Source organism: Poromitra crassiceps (genome assembly GCF_964638095.1).
Source record: "Poromitra crassiceps genome assembly, chromosome: 3".
Lineage (NCBI taxonomy): Eukaryota > Metazoa > Chordata > Actinopteri > Beryciformes > Melamphaidae > Poromitra > Poromitra crassiceps.
The window spans coordinates 56,436,879-56,459,171 of record NC_139625.1 but is presented as its reverse complement, the minus strand read 5'-3'; the positions used below and the strand labels follow the sequence as shown (position 1 = coordinate 56,459,171).

The following is a 22,293-nucleotide window of genomic DNA, read 5'->3' as shown; positions in this document are numbered from 1 at the left end:
ATGACCAGGGGTGCTTGGACGTGTTGGCAGCAAGATGACGGCTTCCAAATCTGGCTAGAACCACCCCGCGACAACCAAAAGCCATTCACCGACTCAGAGAGGGCGCAGAGATGGCGACTGTCCTTGGCGTCCCTCTTGTTTTTAACCATCCTCCTCTCTGATCACCTGTGGTTCTGCGCCGAGGCCAAGCTGGCCAGGACCCGGGACAAGTTCGCCTCCTCCAACCCCCTCTCACCCCACACCCATTTAGCACACAGCAGCCTCAGAGGAAAGCGAGAAGCTAATATTTTTCTACCAAATTCTACCAAACATTTATGGCGACTTGAAACTTGCCACCACGACACTAGTTTATCTAAAGACTGCTTTACTTTTGGAGATGCCGACCATTTGTGCAGGGGCCTTTCCGACAAAGAGGGGGCGCGGTCTGTAAATATGAGCGATTTGTACCTTTCGTTTTGTAACTCCTACTCTCTTCTGGATTTGTTCTACGGGTCGACAAGTCCGGACAATTTGAACTGCAGCCTGGACGTGCTCGGCGATGGCGACATGACAAGATGCAGCCTGTGCATCCAGGCGTACCAGCGCTACGACCAGCACGCCGAGGAGAAATACGAGGACTTTGAGCTCATGACTCAGAAATACGAGACGGATGCATATTCAGTCAGGACGTGCATGGAGCAGTGCAAGGTAGGCTGAGCTGCAGCAGGGATCAGGGAGCCATCTGTTGATTTGGGGGCCAGATAGATGCAGTTTGGTCCTCCTGTCACCATGGAGACGGGATGACAGATACGAGGAGACTCCCGGCTCGGGGCCTCATGTTCATTCATCTCCACATTGTGTTTAGGCCCCTGCCCTGCCTGCAGGCAGGAGCCCATGCTAATGTGCAGATTGAGGCCCAGCTACTGGCAAACGAGGCATCCAGAGTCTTTTCTGCAACAATAGTTCAGTGATTCTCAGCCCTTTTCATATCAAGGCCCTTCATTTAGTTAGAGCCAGAGCCCCCATTTGACGAGACATGTCTAAATCTGAGAATATTTCTTTATTGATAGCAATGATTTTGTCCAGAATTCCATAACTCTGTAGGTAGGTAGAGAGATAACATACACTGTGATCAAAACAGGCATTCTACTAGCCTACATTATCTAATTGTGTTAACTTCTGGTAAATCAAATAATGGCGAAATAATTCATCAGTTTGCCGGGGACCACCGGGAACCTCCTCAAGGACCCACGTTGAGAACCACTGATTTAGATCTTTTAGATACGTCTAGATCTCCCCTTTTCTTCTGCTCTGTGTTCTTTGACATTGAACACCGACTGGCTTCTCTTTAAGACAGCAGGCCCTAATCGGGCTGCTGCTATCGATAACCTAGATATACTGTAGGGCTGTTAGCATTGTAATATCGTCTACGAGCCCAGCTTTACAGCCTAGCGCCTATAAGATGGCATTTTAATAAACGGCAGGAAGCTGCTGTCATTGGCAAACAACTTATCCGTCCTGCTGCCTGCCTATGTGTTGTCGCAGTCCGCCAGGTGTTCAGCATCGCTGCCCCCACTCCATATCGAGAGCGTTTTCATTCAAGTCAAAAGGTGCTTTCCCTGCCTAATGTAGCAGAAAGCCTTTTCACCCTGCCTTTGTTTGCTCATTACAGACGAAGGCCTACACATCTAGGCCCCATTTGCCAGTATGCAGTGCCACCAAGTCAGCAGTGATTCTCAACCCTATTCATATCAAGGACCCCTCATTTAGTCCACATTAGGGCCACGTACCCCCGTTTGATGAGATTTTGTCTCTTGAAACCAAATCTGAGATTGTCTTTCTTACACAAGATTAGACATGATTTTGTCCAGAAAGAATGCCATGACTATATGCATTGCAGGTAGAGAGATAACAGTGAAACTATGATCAAAATTGTACTTCTAACATTCTCTAATTGTGATCATTTCTTGTAAATGAGAGAACGCTGAAGTTGAACAATTCAGAAATTGAATTGACTGGGGACCCTCTAGAACCTGCCCAAGGACCCCTCGTGGTCCCCGGACCCCACATTGAGAACCACTGATCTACAGGTTTACCCGAATATATCATCTGCAGGTATGGCCAGTTAGTGTCCAGAGTGGAACCAGCGTCCAGGAAGCTCAGACCCCGGACGCTCACAGCCGCTCTGTGTTTGTCGGAGCTCTCCGTGGTGCTGAATGGCCCTGGCTTCTCTGCTCCATTCACAGAAGCCCTGGCCAATCCCAGATGGCCTCCATTCAGCCAGCCAGTGGCAGAGAAACACACATAGGTGTTGAAGCATGAATCTAATCAGGCCATCTGCTTGCTTATACAAATCCACTGTATAGTCGAACGGTGCCAAAAGGCATGTGCATTAGGAGGTAGGCCCCGCCCCCTCTGCTAGGCTCATATATAGTAGCTTGAGTTTAGACTTTAGAGGAGAGAAACCCCCCTTGAACTACTCACATTCATTTCACCATAGAGACAACACACTGTTTATGAATAACAGAGGGACCAAATGACTGCTTTTAGCTGACTAATTTGTAAACGTCGAATCGGCTCACTGTTGGTCGACTACAGGGATCGTCATGTCACCTAACAGTTCATAAATGCTTTATGCACTTTTTATTCAGACTTTGCAAGCTCTTATGCTACGCAGGCATCATTTTGACGTAATTGTGAACGACATTTTGCCGCTCCCACTGAAATCAGAGGATGCTTCACTGCTTATCAAAAAGTCCTGGGAGTGTCGAAATGCTACTATATTCAATTCTCCATGTCAGTTCCCATTCTAGATAACACCTACAGATGGCTGGTTTTGTGTGTGTGTGTGTTAGGGGTGGGACAAAATATCGATACTCACGGTATCGCGATATTTCCACTTGCGATACGTTATCGATACACTGGCCCAAAGTATCGATATGTTTATTATTTTTATTTTTATTTATTTTTAATAAACAGGCTAAAATATTATGCTGTGTGTGGTAGTTGAAACATAGTTTCAAGTTGACGTTTATTTATGTTTGTAGTTGAAGCAAAAACATAAATACTGTAGGCTACATGAATGGAAATGTTTGATCATTAATATCTACTTTTAGAAATTATATAGATAGGCTGAAATCAAATCACTGTGCATAATTGTGAAAGTGTCTTTATTGACAGATGAAAAGGCTGTTATTTACCCTTTGTCACCACCTGGTGAGTAAATATATGTGTAACTAAAACCATTAAAATTGACAACAGGTCTGCAACTTTTTTTCCCCATGTCTACTTGGCTGGTTGGGAACCCCTGTGTTACATAACTGGACAGTCATGTAATTCAGGTTACAGCTCAAAAAACACGTTTTGGTATCACTAACCAAATCAATATTGAAATTGATCGAATCGGAATCGAATCGAATCGAAATTAATCGATTCGCAACCTTGTGAATCGGAATCGAATCGATTCTTGAAATTTTAACCAATACCCAGCTCTAATCCCCACCCCCCATTAAAAATATATTGTGAATATATGCCATTGTTTTCTTGTTTTAATAATAATAATAAAAAGACTATGTGTAACTTTTCCTCCGTGGTATCGAAAATGGTATGAGTGAGTGAGTGAACTCTGAGAGAGTTCATGTCAATTCTGCTAATAAATACATAATACCTGCTTCTTGCCTTTTAGGGGTATTTTTTTCTCTTCAGTTACACAGATATCGTGATGTATCGTAGGTTAAATTTCTTCCAATATATCGATTATCGCAGAATCGCTGTATCGTGATAATATCGTTATCGAGGGCCAAGTATCGTGACCGTATCATATCGTGAGTTACTCCACGATTCCCACCCCTAGTGTGTGTGTGTGTGTGTGTGTGTGTGTGTGTTACGCATATATGCGTAAATGTGTGTTTGCAACGTACTACTTGGCATTTGGAGACAAAAACACTCATTTAGTCAAGCTGATCATTTCTCTCAGAATGACCCTTCTTCGTCACCCTCTTGATCATAGGTTTGCACAAGTCCTCTATTATGTGTTCACCAGCACTGCAGAAACAACAGCATGACTCAACAATGCTAATGTCAAGCTCTTGTGGAGTTAACGGCTACATGCCTTGAAGAAGCCTAGCACAGGAAGTAGTGTGTTTGTTTCTGCAGGAAGTAGCGTACTTGTGTGTTTGTGTGTCAGCTCACACACACACACACACACACACACACACACACACACACACACACACACACACTACCTGTTCAATCCTGCAAATCTGCCATCATTACAGCATACACTGCACTGACTACTGTAGTATCAAAACAGTAAACAAAGAATATATATATATGAGCAAACCTGATGAAGCTGCTACAGCGAAACGCGTCGTTTGCTGAATAAATCACAGTAAAGTTACTTCAGTGTGCGGTGGTATATATATATATATATATATATATATATATATATACATATATATATGTATGTATAATATATATAATTCTGTGCCTCAGCATCTGATTTGACCATGAAATCCTAGTGTAACAGTGTGGAGGCAGCCAGGCATAGCCAGTATCTGGTAAGCCACAGGCGCAGGGAGATGTTTGACATTTGTAGTTTGGATATTTGACATGGAGAGTAGCGTTTGTTGTGCAGGAGCAGGCCCTGTGGTCCACAGCTGGTGCTTTGATGTCTCTAGCCTGAGGTGAAACATCACCCAGTCACCCATGGACATCTGACGCTCTGAAAATCCACTCTTCACCGTGACAGGAGGACTCGGCTCTGAACGTTTAGACCCGGGCTGACCCGCCAATGCTAAATTGCGAATAGCTAAATTTTTTCAATTATATAATTTATATTTTTAAGTAGAGTCCGAAATGTCATGCTCTACTCACTAGTTGTTTCACAGTGAATAGTGACGTCAAAACAAACCTGACTGGAGCAATTATCTTAATAATAAGATGGTTATGGGACCACCAGTGTGTCGCCAAAGGGTCTCAGCACACAGATCAGACTTTCCGTGCTAACAGCCCGTTCACAGTTCACACCATACGTCCTTGTTAACAGGCGAAGCCGTTCACACCAGCCGCGCGGGTGTCACGCTCAAGGCATGCTCAAGCGATCATTCAGGATTCAGTCCTATTTTCCAAGCACGATGCGTGAAGCTGCCAGGCATTACGCTACGTTCACACAGGGCACCTACGCCTTGCCTTGCCTCAACCCAAGCCTACGCCTACAGACCTTGAGCTGGGCGTGAACCTATGACACGCTTTTGCGATCACACTGCATGCCTATTCCACGTTCACCTGAGCCGAGTCACAAGCGCCTCTCCTCTCTCCCGAGTGTTTTTTTGTCACGTGTGGTCCCGAATTATCATGGGTAGGTAAAATAAATCAGATATATTTAATGTGCTATTGATGCTGGATATGTTTAACCAGGTCTCCTTCTTGGGTGACTGCTGTCATAGAGAACTGGATGCTGTTGTACTAAGTGGATTAACTTTTCATTGTCAATCTTGCTTCATCGGTCGCTATTCTCTCTCCTGAAGATTTGTTTACCGACGGGGAGAAAGCCCCACATGATAGCCACCCGTCAATCTCTCTCTCTCTCTCTCTCTCTCTGCTCAACACTGTTGTAGTAACTCCATTTTATTTTGAAATTCAGTTGCCTTTGCCATTTCCCATGGATATTGTTGCGTTTTTCCTTCATGGCTTGACAGAAGAAGTCTGCCTTCACGCGCCTAGTCAGCTTGAAAATAGAACTCACGCCTAAACGATAAAATCGGCGCAGGTCAGGCAAGGCGTGGGTACACGCAGGGTTCACGCTCAGGCGCCCGGTGTACACAGCCTCATTGACTAAAAAGGACGCCTATTTAAAAGTGTGGGTAAAGGCAAGGCGTAGGCAAGGCTTGGGTGCCCTGTGTGAACGTAGCGTTAAGTCAATGGGAGTTGTGGGCAGGTTCAAGGCGCGCCAAGCAAGGCACTGAGGAAAAGAGAAGGCTTCTTGTGTGACCGGTTAAGCGTCAGCTCAGCTTGAGCCTGCATCAAGCTTCAGTTCTGATTATGTTAAGCGCCAGGTGTGAACAAAGGTTTAGGTAATCCGTCAGATTGACTTTTTTAAATGATTGTTATTTTGTCCCCATCTTTGTTGCTCAGCTCTCATTATCATGGTGCTTCTGCACTGCTCTGCCCAGAGATGATGACCTGTCAATCAAACTGTGTCTGTACTTTAACATCTTTCTCCTTGGATTTTCTGTTGATGCAGTTTGACTTGCTGTAGGTGGCGCTCTTTTCTTTGTCTGTTCAGACATGGTGGTCATCACTGCTCATGCCAGATACCCAGATCATCTTCTGTTTAGCAAACCAGAAACATAAAACATATCACTTCCTGTGTGCTAGTCACTTAATTTTGTGCTCAAGTTCAGAAATTGAAGTTAGTTGCTAAAATGGGACGATTACGTTAATCTGACGCTGCCAAATGGTTTGTTTGTCATGTGATTGTGATCTCATGATCTAGTGCTAATTTAGCTGCCTTGCAGGGTTACGATTACGTATGACTATTGTGGAACTCTCATTATAACGTATGTTAATTCGATTGACTGTGGAGGAGCTAGCATGTTAACTAGCTAGCTGTTAGCTACCTTAGCGAAGCCCGTTGCCTGCTGCGCAGAACTAAGCTACGTCGGGCTCAAAATGCCACTGACGTGACTGAAAAACGAGCTTGTTAACAATTATGAGTCACACTGATTTCAATGGTGCCATCCGTTTTGAAATCCGTTGCCAGGTTGTTGAGAACTCAGCAAGGTAACGCAGCTATCCCTTTCAGCTAAACTGCAGAAGGACGTCTGCGAATAGTTTTTCAGGCTGGCGTAGCTTATGCAAATTGCATAGCACAGAATCAAATGATGCAGTGCGACTAGCAGGTACTCACAGAGTGTTGGAGAAAGACAATTAACTATTAAACAGTTAAATTTGCTGGAGGGGGCTTTAAGGAAGGTACTTTTTAGTATTATTTACTGTGGCATGATAGGGTAAAGGGTTCACCTGACACTTGCCCATTTGTTCCCAAAGTATCCCTTTTAAAGAAGTAATTTCTCACTTTAATCGACTTCCATTGGCGATCAAGGAAGTGAAACAATATTATTGACAGGTCGGGCACAGCTCACAGTGGCTTGTAATGGACACAGTCATGTTTTCACACAAAAAAGAGAAAGAAAAATCAACTAACTAATTAGAGCAAAGATCCAACAGAAACATCTAGTTAAGAGGTAATATAATGTATGATCATGCTAAATATTGATACTGCTTTGTCATTGCTTCTTTGGCTTTAAAACAAAATGTCATGTGATGCCAATTGCTCGGTCATAGCATTGTCCTCCATCTTTGAGTAGTTGAAAATATGAGGGAAAGAGAGTTTGAAAGACATGAAATCTTAGCTGCTGGCAAAGTAATCATTGAGTCATTGGTATTGATCGACAACCCTTTCAATTCCCTGCAAATATATTCAGGTCATTTTGCGCTGTGGCAGCTGTGGGTCTGAGGATCACCATCAATGTTATTTGATCCCATAGACACTCAACAATTGAGCCAAGATAGCCTGATATTGCCATTTGACATACTTCAGAATACACCACACATAAAAAAGGTCTGTCTGAAGGCATTTATTTGTTTCTGGCCCTGGGAAAGTGGGCAAAACAGTAAAATTCCTCAAAACTGCTGTATCTCTGAACTATCTCTTTAACTAAATCACACACATTAAGGTTATTCTAGAGTATGTGATCTCCTTTTGATAAATTAATAATGTCATTTTCCCCCCACTTCCTCCCCTGAAACTGCTTCGAGCCCGCCTCCCACTTTGAAAATATCTGCGCTATGGGACATTACAAATCATACTTGTACCTTTAACTGAACCAGTGGAGGGAGGTGACTCGGCAGGAGTTAGAATTGCAAGACTTCAGGTTCAGGTGTCAACTCAAGCTGTGGGTGGAATAAGGTGTGCCGTTTTCAATGTCAATCTCATAAGACCTCTTAGAATAAGCATAATAATAATAATAATAATAATAATAATAATAATAATATAGACACTGAATAGTGCACATTTATTCAGAGTTGGTATGTGCAAGTAAACAAAGTTTGGTTGAGATCCGGTGACCTGATGGTTTCCAAGCAGTAGTAGTAGTAGTAGTAGTAGTAGCAGTAGTAGTAGTGGTAGTAGTAGTAAGAGTGGTAGCAGTAGTAGCAGCACTAGTTGTAATTGACTGGTTAATGAGTTGTGGGCAATTTAGTGTCGGGGTGTGTTCCATTAAAAGTTTAGAGATTTATCATTTCAAAACGGATTCAAGTATCCAAAATCCTTTAATAACTTTAGGTCGGGTTAGTCCATAGATGACCCCGAAAAGTTTTCGTTTGATTTGGCCAAACGGTCTAGGAGGAGCTCGCAAAAGTAGGTTTTTGATAAAATTCAAAATGGCGGAAAATCTATGCACACGCAAATGGGCGTGGCCTATCTGGATAGATGCGTCTTGATCCAAGGAATCCCTGAGAAGTGAACTTTTGAGTATAGGACACACGGTTCAGAAGATATGGACCATAACGTGAAATGGTCTGTTATAGCGCCACCATCTGGTGGATTGGTGTATTCTTTTTTTTCTGAGTAGGGGGTGACCTCTTGAACCTATGTGGAAAGTTTAGGTGATGTGGAGGGTATGGTTTCTGAGATCCACACACTTTTAGGGCAGAAAAAGAAGAAAAACAAATAGACAATATAGACGCAAGCGGCGATGCGGGGTCCAAGCTTCTGGTGACTTGGGGGTTATATGTCAGATAATATTAATATAGACACTGAATTGCACATTTAGTCAGAGTTGATATGTGCACAAGTGTACCAAGTTTGTAGTAAGTAATATGTAGTAAGTAGCAGTGGTGGTGGTAAGCCAAATGGTGGCTGTCAAAGAGTAATGGACTTTTTCTAGGCAAACTGTCATAATTTCAAATCCTAGCTTCCTGATAAGCTTAGATGTGTTAGCCATGAGTGGACAGCTTACTGAGGTGTTGCTTTTGTGTTCGAGTCCATTGGATGAAGATAGTGTGCTGCTTCTACTGTACACTTCTGATCATGGTTATAGATGTGCTCAGTGAGGAAAGGATTAAACAAACTGTTCCTGAATGGTGATCTAAGTAATTGGTTGTCACAATGAAAAGCCAATGCTTTTGTAGTAGTGGTGGTAGTCATAAATCTGGTCTGCATAAGCACAAGGCCAGAACTTGAACCATTTGTTCAAGCTGATGTTATGTAGAGGAAGGATGAGCTACTTTACTTGCCGCCTTGCTGTTGTAGAGTGGATGAGGTATTGGGAGAGCTGATGTTATGTAGAGAAAGGATGACATCATAGATGACATCATCAGTGATGTCACAAGACTGTCATCGGTGATGACATAGTGTCAGAGCATGTGTCATCAAAAGTTTAAACATTTATCATTTCTAGACGGTTTCACGTATCCAAATTCTTTGTAAGTCTTTAGATCAGGGAAGTCCAGAGATGACTAGGGCTGTCACGATTCCTCGAGTACCTCGAATAACTCGAGTAATTAAAATGATCGAGGCCAAAGTGATTCGCCTCGACACGCATCTGAGTAATAGAAGAGAGTGGGTAAAATAGAAATTCCGACGGAACCTTAAGGCAACATGTGAGAGCGCGTTACGTCAGTCCGTCACTCTACCTGAAACATCAACAAACGGGACCACCCGAAAATGTGGCTACACTTTCCCAAGATAGACTCAGACAACACTGGTTGCAACATTTGTGATGTGAATTGCAAAGCTGGCCAGGGAAACACCTCAAACTTGAGGAAGCATGGTCAAACACAAGATATATTTACAGTAGCTAAATGCTGAAGACTGTAACGTATTACTAGATAGGCTGAGGGTGAATGAAGCAGGCAGCGCACCGCAGCACGTTAGCAGCACCTCCTCAGCTGTAGTTGAGAGAGGCATCGACTACAACATCAGGTAACGTTATTTAATTAGCTAGCGTTAGCTGGATAAGTTGTTTCACTGCCGTTGTAGTTGTTAGATAACGGGGCTTTTCACTGTCTTCACAACGACTGCAAAACAGAGATCGCTAACGTTAACGTTAGCGTTAACGCTAACGTTGCTGCAGTAATTGTCAAGGGTTCAACAGAATATTTCCTCAGCCTGTATAGTAGCTATCAACATGAAATAAAAAGCATTTGACAGCTTAAACCCGTGGCTTTTTATTTGGAAGGGTGGGTTACATTTGCCGTAATCTTTATTAACATTTCTTAAAATGCATTAGAATCTTTTTATTTTTATTTTTTGGGGTTAAAGATCTTTTTTTTTTAATTAACATTAGAGCAAATATAATACGAAAAGCCAAAGGGTTAAGCTCTCAAATGCTTTTTATTTTATGTTTCTATGTACTACAGAGCCTGAGATATTAAGGCTTTAGTGAATACCGACCGCTCTCTCTGAGAAGTTTGGACCGTTTTCTGTGAGAAATACAAAGCTCAACCTAACATTAACGTTAGCGGCTAATTTAACAGCGTTTTGTGTGTGTGTGTGTGTGTGTGTGTGTGTGTGTGTGTGTGATCACACTAGCCTGTTGGTGTGTGAGAGAGAAAGAGAGAGTGAGTGTGTGTGAGAGAGAAAGAGTGTGTGTGTCATGCAGCTGTAAGGTAAATGAAGGATGTAAACCAGCTAGTAAGCCATTCATTCATATTATTTAACGGTTGCTGTACACTGGAAGAACTCAAACGTCAGGTTGAAAAGATGAATGGTGCCACTGCCAGTTCTATGCAATTTAAAAATAAAAATGTTGTTTTTTCTAAGAAAGAAACTAATGTAGTTGTTTATTTGAAGAGATTTATCTTATTTTTTGGTGTATATTTACGATAAGCCTTTGAAAACACAAAAAAGGGTTCTTATCCGATTACTCGATTAATCGATGGATTATTCGGTAGAATACTCGATTACTAAAATAATCGATAGTTGCAGCACTAGAGATGACACAGAAAAAGTTTGGGCTCATTCGGGCAAATGGCCTAGGACGAGTTTGTTTATCAAAAGTTTAAACATTTATCATTTCAAGACGGTTGCACGTATCCAAATTCTTTATACAATTTTAGATCAGGGAAGTCCAGAGATGACACACAAAAAGTTTGGGCTTATTCGGGCAAATGGCCTAGGACGAGTTCGTTTTTTTTTTTTTTTGAGAAAGTCCAAGATGGCGGAAAATCTAGCAGACTTAAATGGGCGTGGTCTATATGGATAGATGCGTATTGATCCAGGGAATCCAGCAGATGTGGAATTTTGATTCTACGCCTCACGGTTCAGCAGTTATGGGTCAATACGCAAAAGGGTCTGTTATAGCGCCACCATCTGGCCAATATGGCTAATTTTTTGTCTCTGAGTAGTGGGGTACATTTCCAACCTATGTGCAAGGTCTGGCTACTGTAGCCCTTACAGTTTTTGACGTGCATGCTGTTTTAGGGCGGAATAATAATAATAATAAACGGAACAGATACAATAAGGATCCACGCACTTCGTGCTTGGACCCCTAAATAATAATAACAATTATAAATACATGTAAAAGAATTAAACTAATTTGAAAACACAATCATAAGAAGTGCTGTGCCTGGGTGCATCCCCCCCCCTGCTCCACTACAACCCCAAAGTCCAATTGAATGTGTGATCTGAGCCGGTGTTGTGTGCGAGTGGAAAGAGGACAGCGTCCACAGTGTGCTCCGCTCCCTCCACAGTGTGCTCCACTCCCTCCTTTAGAAAGAGGACAGCGTCCACAGTGTGCTCTGCTCCCTCCTTTAGATCCTTGTCACCGCACACATCTGCATTGATCTGTGCTCGTCTCAGCCCCATACCAAGAGGCTGATCTCTATTGATTAGCACCAAGCCCTCCGCGTGGGTTCACTCGCCCTTCACTTGATGCTGGGCAGCTTCTCTGACCGATATTCACCTTATGTAGAAGAGACAGTTCTGGCTTGAGAGACTAACAGGAAGTGTAAACACAATCGCAACCGATTGTGTTTACACTTCCTGTGGCAGAGCTTTTCACAAGACAACTTGGACCACCGAAAGAAATGGGTTCCGACCTGTAAAAAGTGAATTGAACGGTCGTCCAGGACGGAATTACAGCTCGGAAATTCGGGTATCATTCAGAGCTCCACTTTGTCCGAGTTGATGTCATATCGACACATCTCATCCAAAATGTTGCATTACCGCCTTCACTTCCCAGAACCCTCGTTGGTTTTTCCCTGTGTTTTCCCTCCGACTGGGAAGTGCAGCGTGAACGCAAATATGCCTGGGAGAGAGAGGTTCCGAATTGAAATTTCCAGCGGTCCAAGTTGTCATGAATGCGGTATTTTCCCCTCAGCCTGCTTCCAGTGAGCTTTGAGCAGAGAGACAATCTCTAGTTTGATGATGAGGTAAAACAGCCGGCGTTTTGAACAGGAAGTCGTAACACAAACGGGCCAAGTGGGCGGGGCTACATAAGGTGAATAGGGCAGCGCTTCAACTCAGTGAAGACTATTTCAACCTGTCACACAGTTGCGTACGATGCTGGAGTAAGACAGTGTGTGTGTGTGTGTGTGTGTGTGTGTGTGTGTGTGGAGGGGGGGGGGGTATGCATGAGAAGGCCAATGTTAAGTTTCACTCTCCTCACTGTTATCCTCCACTACAGTAAACCAAGTGTAACAACAAGGGTTGTCTCAGATGGGGTCCCTCCTATAACAAAATCTCAACACAGATGGAGGCACGTCGTGAACTGATGCGTTTCTATTTGGACATCCTTGAAAGGCTTTGAGGGAAAGCCTGAGCTCTAAATTGAGACTGCAAAAGAAATAATCCCAATAAAATCTCACCAGGATGTTCACACAGTGTTCAAGTGAGCTTCAAGTGTTCAGCACACAAAAGAGCACTTGTATTATTATATTGAACCTACACATATTGAGCTACATGGTCAAACAGGCGGTATCTAACTTGCTAGCAATAGTAGGAGTCTTTCTTTATAGCCTGTTAGCATTACAACGTTATTTTTGGAATCTGGTTAATGTAGAGATGATAACCAATTTTCTAGGTTAACATCGTGGCAGAAAATACAAGAGATAGATGAATATTCATGATGGTTTGAAGGGAAACCTCCCAACTAGTGATGAGGACAGCCAGACCCTACAAGTTAGGGGTGTCAAAAATAATCGATTATAAGATGCATCGCGATGCGGACGTGCACGATTCTGCATCGATTCACAAATGTCAAAAATCGATTATTATTATTATTATTATTTATTTATTTTAATAATCGAATAAAATATAATGGAAGTACATGCAGTTGTTTATTTGGATCATAATACAATGAGATTCCAAATGCACTTTTATTTTAAAAGTAGCCACACAGTGAGAAAAAATAAAGTGAGAAAAAATAAATCATGTATTGGGAAAAAAGTGATGGATCGATTGAAGATGCATCGAGATGCATCGATAATCGTAATCGAATCGAATCGTAGCCCTCTGAATCGAATCGAATCGAATCGTGAGGCCAGTGAAGATTCACAGCCCTACTACAAGTACAAGCATGTTTTCCCTGCTTGCTGTAGTGTACAGTAGTCCATATGGAATCAAACCCGGGTCTCCACTCTCCGTGCTGGTAGGTGAGTGCACTGCTTTTACCTCTACACTACCCAGACCCAGCCTGGATAGTATAGATGGGTTTTTGAAGGCCAGTTACGATACTGATATTTTCAGATGGAAGCTGATAGCTAATTTGAGCCAATTTTCAATGCAAAATAAATCTAAAGTATCTCAGGATTTCCCACAAAATGTTATTCTTCACACAGTGAAAAAGCCCCTGAAACTGCACGAAGACCAACGAGTAATTTACAACAAAATTTTGTATTTTAATCAATTGGGGTTAAAGACTTCCCACAGACACCAGTGTGGTATTGATCAATTCTCCAATAAATATGTAGGATAATCCCATTCCTTCACCGCCAAACAAATACAGTATATCGATCTAACCCTACGATTCACCATGATCAAAGTCGGGTTGTTTTGTTCTCTTGTTGGTTGAGGAGTACCGTAGATTCTTTTGACTCAAACCTTTGTGCCAGGCCAGCATATATCAAATGAGCAAAGACTATGACAGCACCACTTTAAGGGCTGGGAGGAAGTGGCTCACATACGGGTTCTACTGTTGCTTTGTTTTGCTCTCTCGCTCATCCCACAGCACCTCCTACTGGACATTGGACAACAAGACGTAGATACACAGACACAAATCTCTGTTTCTCTCACTCTCTCTACAACCTCAATTCTATCAATTATGTTACTGCCTTAAATTAATGTGGTTTATCTCATCTGCATGAATATCCTGTGATCAACGATGCCTTCTTTAATTACTGTCTTTGTTAGCCTTTTATTCATTATTCATATTAGCCAACGTGTGTGTCCTGTGTGTATTAGTGAATGGCACATCGTTGGAGTGCATTTCGCATCGGTCTGGGTTGCAAGGCAGTGCTGAATTGCACACGAGAGCGGCACACGGGAAGCGCTCATGTGTCATTGCCAGTGTGTCTCTTCTGCGGCGGTTGTGGTGGACGCTGACCTTGGAGAGGGTTTTGTCCCTCTAAGACGCCTGGCCCGCTCCACCACAGCCTTTTATGAATGGACAGATCCCTGAGTGCCATGCTAATAAGGCAGGAAGGGGAGAGGAGGCTAGCTGCTGCAGTACACAGCGGTGGGTCAATATTGTGCTAGCGCTGATCTACTGTACACACAGTGAGGAGATCCGATCCCATGAGATAGCATGAGGGTTAGTTAGTGGTGAAGAGGAAAAACCAACATTTGGTTGGTGTAGGGATGTTAATCGACAATCAATTAATCAGCGTTAATAATTTGATCAAACATATTAACCCATTAATCGACAATGTAGGCATGTGCTATTTTCTAATTTTTTTGGCGGACATATTTAACACCACAAGGGTGAAATTTAACTTTAACCGAAAACGACAGTATTCAATTGTAAACATTTGTATTTATACAATGTTGAAATACAGCACGTCTGCAAGCACAATTACACCTAATGCAGGAAGTTTGGTTGGTTGATTAATTTGTTGAGTGGGCCTAAAGATGTGTAAAAACACACATTTTATATTTTGTATGTCAAAAGCTGTTTTTATATACCGTAATGATCGATAATCGATTAATTGATTGTCAACATGACCAATTAATCGATTAAGGAAATTAATTAAAATTTGCATCCCTAAGTTGGTGGCTGCTGGTTATTTTCCACCATGGATAGGGTAGGTAAAAAAATTATTATATATGCATAAGTGAGAATTAGGCCTTAGGTCAGATGTTATATTGAATGTACTCCATGGAGATATATTGCATTTAGAATGCAAAACACCCAACTATTCTCCTTCTTGTATAATGACAGACCAACAAGAAATTAATTACAGTAAAAACACTCATTACTTTGGCTTCATAATTGTGAGAAAATGAATTGTTTCGAAAGCACCATCCACCCCCCCCCCCTCCCTGTCAAACCCCCTGTCAAACACCTAAGGGTCAGAATAATACCCCTATTCATTTATGGGCATGACATCAATTATTCTAACAGTGGTCCTACTCTCTGTAGAGGTATTTCAGTGGATTATTTTTAGAACAACGGATACAACCACAAAGATGTAGACAAGCTGCTGTGTACTGTATTGCATCATAGTATTTAGCTCATTTAAAATGCCTGTCCTTGGAGCGGGGCGGCGGTGCACATGTACATCATGGGGGTTTTGTGCCCTTGATCAGGGGCAACTCCGCAGTGTTAGCCATACATGCCAGAAATGAAAGCTATAGCAACTAGGTTTGGGCCAATGTTTCCAGAATATCACGATTAAAAATATATATATATTATTATTATTAGTAGTAGTAGTAGTAGTAGTAGTAGTAGTGGTAGTATCAGAATAACTTCTATTGCAGAATTTGCCTTAGTGTTTTTATGCAGCCATATGTATGCAGTCATATCAATATTCAGACGGTAAAAAGAAGATATCTAAAAGACAAATCACAAAATTGCAAGTTTAGTTCAATATATCCAATAAAGTAGTCGTCGTAGTAGTAGTAGTGGTAGTAGTAGTACTGTAGTAGTACTGTAGTAGTAGTAGTAGTGGTAGTTTTTTAAATCTTCAGAATTCTTTGGACCATTTTGCACCATCTGCCCTGCTGCCGACCCTCATTTCACTGCTTACTGTACATTATTGGTACTGTTAAGAGTGTTGTATTTCTTGCTGCAAAGGGAGAGCTAAAAGGAAGTGAACAGAATATCAACCTCTCAGTCCTTTATTCATCCTATTCATAAATGGTAATATATAATATATTACTACAGCGATAATATCGTATATTGCGATATTTAGGCAGGACTATATCGCAAAAGTTGAATGTGGTTATCACCCCAGCCCACCAGCAACTACCTTCATAACCTTGTTGTGTCCTTTACCAATTACACAGTCTAAATTCCCCACTGCTAGTGATACAGTATACTGTATATACGCTGAGGAAGGTCTTTGACAAAAACGTTCGTTGCTGCTGCCCAGGTATATGAGGAAATAAACCAACAAAAAAGACATTTGGAGTGCTGGCTTTTCTCTTTTTCATATCTCGTGCTTGCCCTGCACCCAGTGAGTTTTTAAATATTTTCGAGTGTGCTTGCAACCTGACTTTCTACAGTATACTGTAGTAACTATACCTGGCACTTATATGATTTTCTGATTTTATTCCCCATAAGGTACCTCCCTTCTGTGTACCCCTTTAAAACCTTTGTTAAACCAGGCCCGCGTGTATACAGGTCAAAGGTTATGTTTGAATCTCTGTTAAGCCGCATGTACCCCATTAGGATGATTGAGGATGATGTTGGTCCTGCTAAATGAATTGTCAGTCATGTGACATGAGTCATGTGACATGCGTATTGTTTGTGAGAGAGAGCACTCAGATGGTATGCCTAACACAATTTGTTTAAGAAAGGAGAAAGCCATTCTACACACAATTCTTTACATTATATTGCTCAATGCAGGCCATTTTGCTGTCACAAGCTGATGTCACAGTCTGCCCCACTGTGTACCTAAACTCATTACAACAACTGTAGAATCGTTTTTTCTTGTGGAAATATATCACCTCAAGATAGTGTAAATAATCACATTAGCCTATTTTATATATGCCGCAGGGCCTAAAATTCGGCGCGGGATTGGGGGTTTCGCGCATATTTTCGGCAATTCCCGCAGATTTAGAATTTATAATGCCGGACAAGTCCCGCAATTGTTTGCGCGCCGATGTCTATATGGTTAACGTTACGCGGTAGCTAACGTTAAATTGCGGGCATGTAAAGTCCCTCTATAAACCATAATATCTGTGTCGTTTCACCTTTAATTGAAAAATGCTTCCACCAAAACATGAATGTGATATTGACTGTATGACTGATGCCCTGTTCGGTCATGTATCATGGTGTAGTTACTCTAGCTAATCTAGCTCTATTTTGGACCAAACAGGGACTTGAGCTGAGCTATACGGGGGCTACCTGCTAGACAGATCCATGATCTGTTTGGAGACCAATAATAAGGAAAACAAACATGCACATTTACATAAAAACATCAGTCAACATCAAATCATGTCTTTTCTTTAATCTGGTGGAAGCATTGGGACTTTCCATACCTGCCCATTAAGACAAGCCCACTAAGACAAATTCCTCGTATGTAACTTGCAAACTGTGGCAATAAAAGTGATTCTGATTCTGATTCTGATTTTGATCTTCACCCCATTTAGCTCTCTGATGCCAGTGCTTAGCCTAGGCCCATGCCTCACTTGCTTTTAGGGCTGGGTATTGGCAAGGACCTCACGATACGATATGTATCACGATACATGGGTCACGATACAATTGCATCACGATACATTGTGACACAATCAGGGCTCGACATTAACGGCTGCCCGGTTGCCCCGGGCAACCAGAAAAAACATGGGGCAACCATTTCTTGGTCTTTGGTTGCCCCAGGGGCAACCACGATTTAACATGCAACAAAATATGTACAGCAGCAAACAGCAAAATATACACCAAATAAATGTTTTAATGCTTGTTGTGAGTGACATATATGTGACATTTTATTGCTGTTACAATCGGAACGATGTTACTAATTACCAGTCGGAACCTACGTGATGCATGCTGCATGTGCGGTATGTTTAACGAGTAGTCGAGTACTGACTTGGACAGGTGGGGCTGCTCGCACACAATCACAGCGGCTGCAAGACGCAAGAAGAACCGTGTCCGCCCGCAGCCCCGCACAGAGACAAAGGACGAGGAAATTGTCATTGAGGTGAAATACCCGTGCGTCTTTGAACGGGACGGAAAACGAATGCTATACTGCAAAGCATGTAGCCTACAACAAGCGGTCTCATTTGCTTCCCGCATCGGCGAGTGTCCGCACGGAAAAGTGAGTCAAATCAGCAGACGCGCCCGTCCACAAGGCTCCTGTGCAGACGGTTTTCGCCTGGCCGTGCACACCCCGAATTGTGTAACTACGTGGACGCGGCTGAGCGGACAAAGTGGAGTTTTCAAGACTCCAGCTCACTTCCGCGAGCAGAAACCCACACAGTGTATAAAAGCTCCACACGTTTCCTCGTCAAGATTCAGTGTCTCTCATTTCCGTGCGACAGCCCAAACTTCAAGCATAATTCCAGCATAACGCTATACTGCAAAGCATGTAGCCTACAACAAGCCTACAACATACACCTCGACCAGGACATCCTTCAAAAACGTTTTACCACCGCGTATATGTGCTGAGGAATGATTTGCATCCCTGGCCTGTCAGCCTGTCATACGGGGTGAGAGAGAGAGGGATTGCAGGGCCGCTTCTGGGTCTTTTGGGGCCCCACATCAGAGTGGGGGCCCCAAACCACTGTCATCATAGTATCCCTGAATGAACATGAGGAGGGTAGGCTACTTCATTATCAATAACGTTTTTAATTAATAAATTAAGCACAATATGAACAATAACTGTTCAAAAATATATGAAAATGAAAGTTCACAAATATTAGTTAAATCCTTTCAGTGCAAATGCATTATAAAAACTAAAAATAAGATTTGTTTAGAAAACGAAATGACACAAATTTATTATTATTATTATTATAATTATTACTACTACTACACCCGGTGCGCATACTGAATAGGCCTATCTATATACTATAGACTATTATACTTACTTTTCTGTCACATCGTCATTATTAAGCCGGCTTATGACTGCATATTATCTTAATTACTCAAAATATAAGGCGACTAAAATTGGGCAACCATATTTTTATTCGGGCAACCAAAAGCTCTTGCCAGGTTGCCCCTCCGGCAACCACTTTTAAAAGTTAACGTCGAGCCCTGACAATACATATTGCGATATATTGCAATAGTCTACATAATTTACTGAAAATAAAAAAATACAGCTGAAAATACAACTCGCTCCCAGGTAGTCTAATAATATGTACCGTAAATTCCGGACTATAAGCCGCGGCTTTTTTCCCGTTTTTTGGCCCCTGCGGCTTATATAACGGTGCGTCTTATCTATGGATTTTTTCAGAAAAAAAAAAAAAAAAAAAAAAAATCTCTCTTTTTTAGCACTCTTTCTAACTATAAATCCACTTCTGTTTTAATTTCCTCTCTTGCCCTCTTTTCACCACACCGCGGACACTGTGTGCACTGTAAAAATAAACAACGGTGGTGTTGTGTTATGTTGTTTTGTTGAAATGTTACGGTAATACGGTAAATGGGAGCTTCCTCAAACAGCCATCTCTTTCCCGACAATCCCCTCTGTGCGTTACCACTTACATATGGTAATTACGGTAAGCAAACGGCCACAAGCCCATCAACTCCCTCCCCCGACTACCAGGAGAAAATCACAAACTTCGGCGAATTCACACAAAGGAAGATCAAGGAATATTCCATCGAACCGGAGCAGATCATAAATATGGATGAAGTGCCTTTGACGTTCGACCTGCCACTCACTCGGACTGTTAACAAGAAGCGCCCTGGAGGATTCTTTCACCAAAAAAAAGCTTTGCTCGTTCTCGACAGCATGAGAACGAGCAGTAGATGATCATGAGGTGGTTTTTCAGACGTGTCGATATAGCAGTTTATCGCAAAAGTGTAATGGAAACACATTTTTCGCATTTGCACGTCATGTGACCCATATTATCCCTTGGAAAAGGAGCGGAAAATAAGTTTGGTAAGTAAGGTTCGATAGCCGTGTCAAAACCTCCGCAGCAAGTGGAAAACTTTGAAGCAACGCTACCTAGCAGAAAGACGAGTGTTGTGCAAAAGCGTAGCCGGGCAAATTAGATAATGTTTAATGGCAGAAATCGGTCCATGGTGACAGCAGGCTGCCTGTGTGCGCGCATTTGGCACAGCGGCGAGATGAGAGGATGAAAAGCACACACTGGTGCGGTGGTGCTGTCTGAAGTGAATACAGTGACTGTGAGTAGGCTAATACATTGCACACGTTTCAGGTGCAATTATAGAACCAAATCAGCCTTTTCCCCCCTCCATCTCTAAATCGGACCAGTTGTAGGCTATTAGGCTACCTTTTTTCCTCTGCCTGTCGCGCTGACTGCATTCACGCAGCCAGCAACATTTTGCGACTCATTTTCTTTTGAATTGATAATCAGGCTCGTTTATATGCATTGTAACTTCATGTTGGGATTTCCATTGACCATTGGTTGGATTTGAGCATGCAGGGGACGGGATATGGGGCAGATCCCCGTGCGTAATCACTGTGGCAGCTGCTGCAACGGGGAATCACTCAAACGCAACTTCAATGGAAACGCCTACAAGTCGCAATTGTACATTGTCGAAGTTGTAGAAATATCGCAATTCTTTTGCGAAAAACTGTAATGGAAACACAGCTATAGATGAAGAGGAGTTCGTTGGTTTTGAGTGACAATGAAGGAGAGAGGAGAGTGGTTGACGAAGCCACCCTGAACCTGTTCGTTTCCGACACTGAAGATGAGGACTTTGGTGGTTTCAGTACGCAGGAAGAAGAGGAAGACGAGGATTAGTGACTTGACTTCTCTGGTTACAGGTTTGCTGCACATATAGCCTATTGTTGTGTGATTTTGTCTGGGGATTAGTGACCTGACTTTTGTTTTGTTTTGTTGAAATGTTAATAAATGGGAGCTTCCCCAAACAGCCATCGCTTTCCCGACATTCCTCTCTGTGCACGAACCCTTTCATATGGTAATTAAACATCAAAACACCCGCGGCTTATAGACCGGTGCGGCTTATAGAAGAAAAAAATAGTCAATTTTGGTCCCGCGGCTTATACACCGGTGCGTCTTATAGTCCGGAATTTACGGTACATCACTTTATATTGATAACTTAGACAAATTGAGTCTACTAAGAAAATCTATTTGAGAAAATCGATACGGCAAGTAATATATCGCGATATCTTTATGAAATATCAATATACTATTGCAGGGAAAAATATCACGATATATTGCCGTATCGATTTTATTGCACAGCCCTACTTGCTTTGTAGTCTGGGTAGACTGAAATGGCCGTTTCCTTCATTAGCTTTGTCCATTTCTGCTAGACTGCTAACTGTACCTGGCAAGGCATTGAACCACTCTCTCCACAATCACTGAAATAATGGAGACATGCAACATTATACATCAGTTAGTTCTGGCTGAGGAATTTGATTGGACAAGAGGCATTCCATCCATGCTGATATTTAGTATAACAGCACGGGATGCATCACTGTACTGTATGTATCCTATATCACTCTGCGTCACAGCCGTTTCAATCCAATGTTGATTAGGTTGCATTCACAGCGTTTTTGCAAACTGGCTGCCGTGCATCACCCAGGTGTCAGGATCGGTGTTAGACATGTGGATCTATTCGCGGGTAGTTGATGGCCAAGGCGAACTTGGTAAGTGAAGTCTTGAGAAGCTGGGGTGTTGTGGAACTTGATAGCTGAGTCTGCACTTGTTCGAGGTTGGGGAACGGTTGCAGAGATTGATGTGATCCTTGATGTGAGTTTGGATTATGAATCACTAGCCAGGACCTGCAGGAACAGGCCCTTATAGATCCGAATATGACATCACCTGTGTTATGACATCACCAGCGAAAGGCATGAAAGACACTTATGAATCATGACATCATCAGTGATCGATGACATCATAGTAGGAATGACGACGTCAAAGTAGGAATGATGACGTCATCCTAACACCAGGTGGGTGCTACACATCGGTGGTGGATGAGTTGAGTTCCCTCCCCCTCCCTCCCC

The 22,293-nt window shown here is 42.4% G+C and overlaps 1 protein-coding gene across 1 annotated transcript in view; it reads left to right on the top strand.

Annotated features, from left to right (window-relative positions):
• The window catches only part of LOC310773478 (NALCN channel auxiliary factor 1-like), a gene marked incomplete at both ends in the record, with an annotated part of 55,153 nt that continues 32,860 nt past the window's right edge, over positions 1 to 22,293 (top strand). Inside the window, one exon of the mRNA XM_083633365.1 lies at positions 1 to 687. Coding sequence (XP_083489491.1) covers positions 1 to 687 — 687 coding nt within the window. The remainder of the gene's footprint in view (positions 688 to 22,293) is intronic.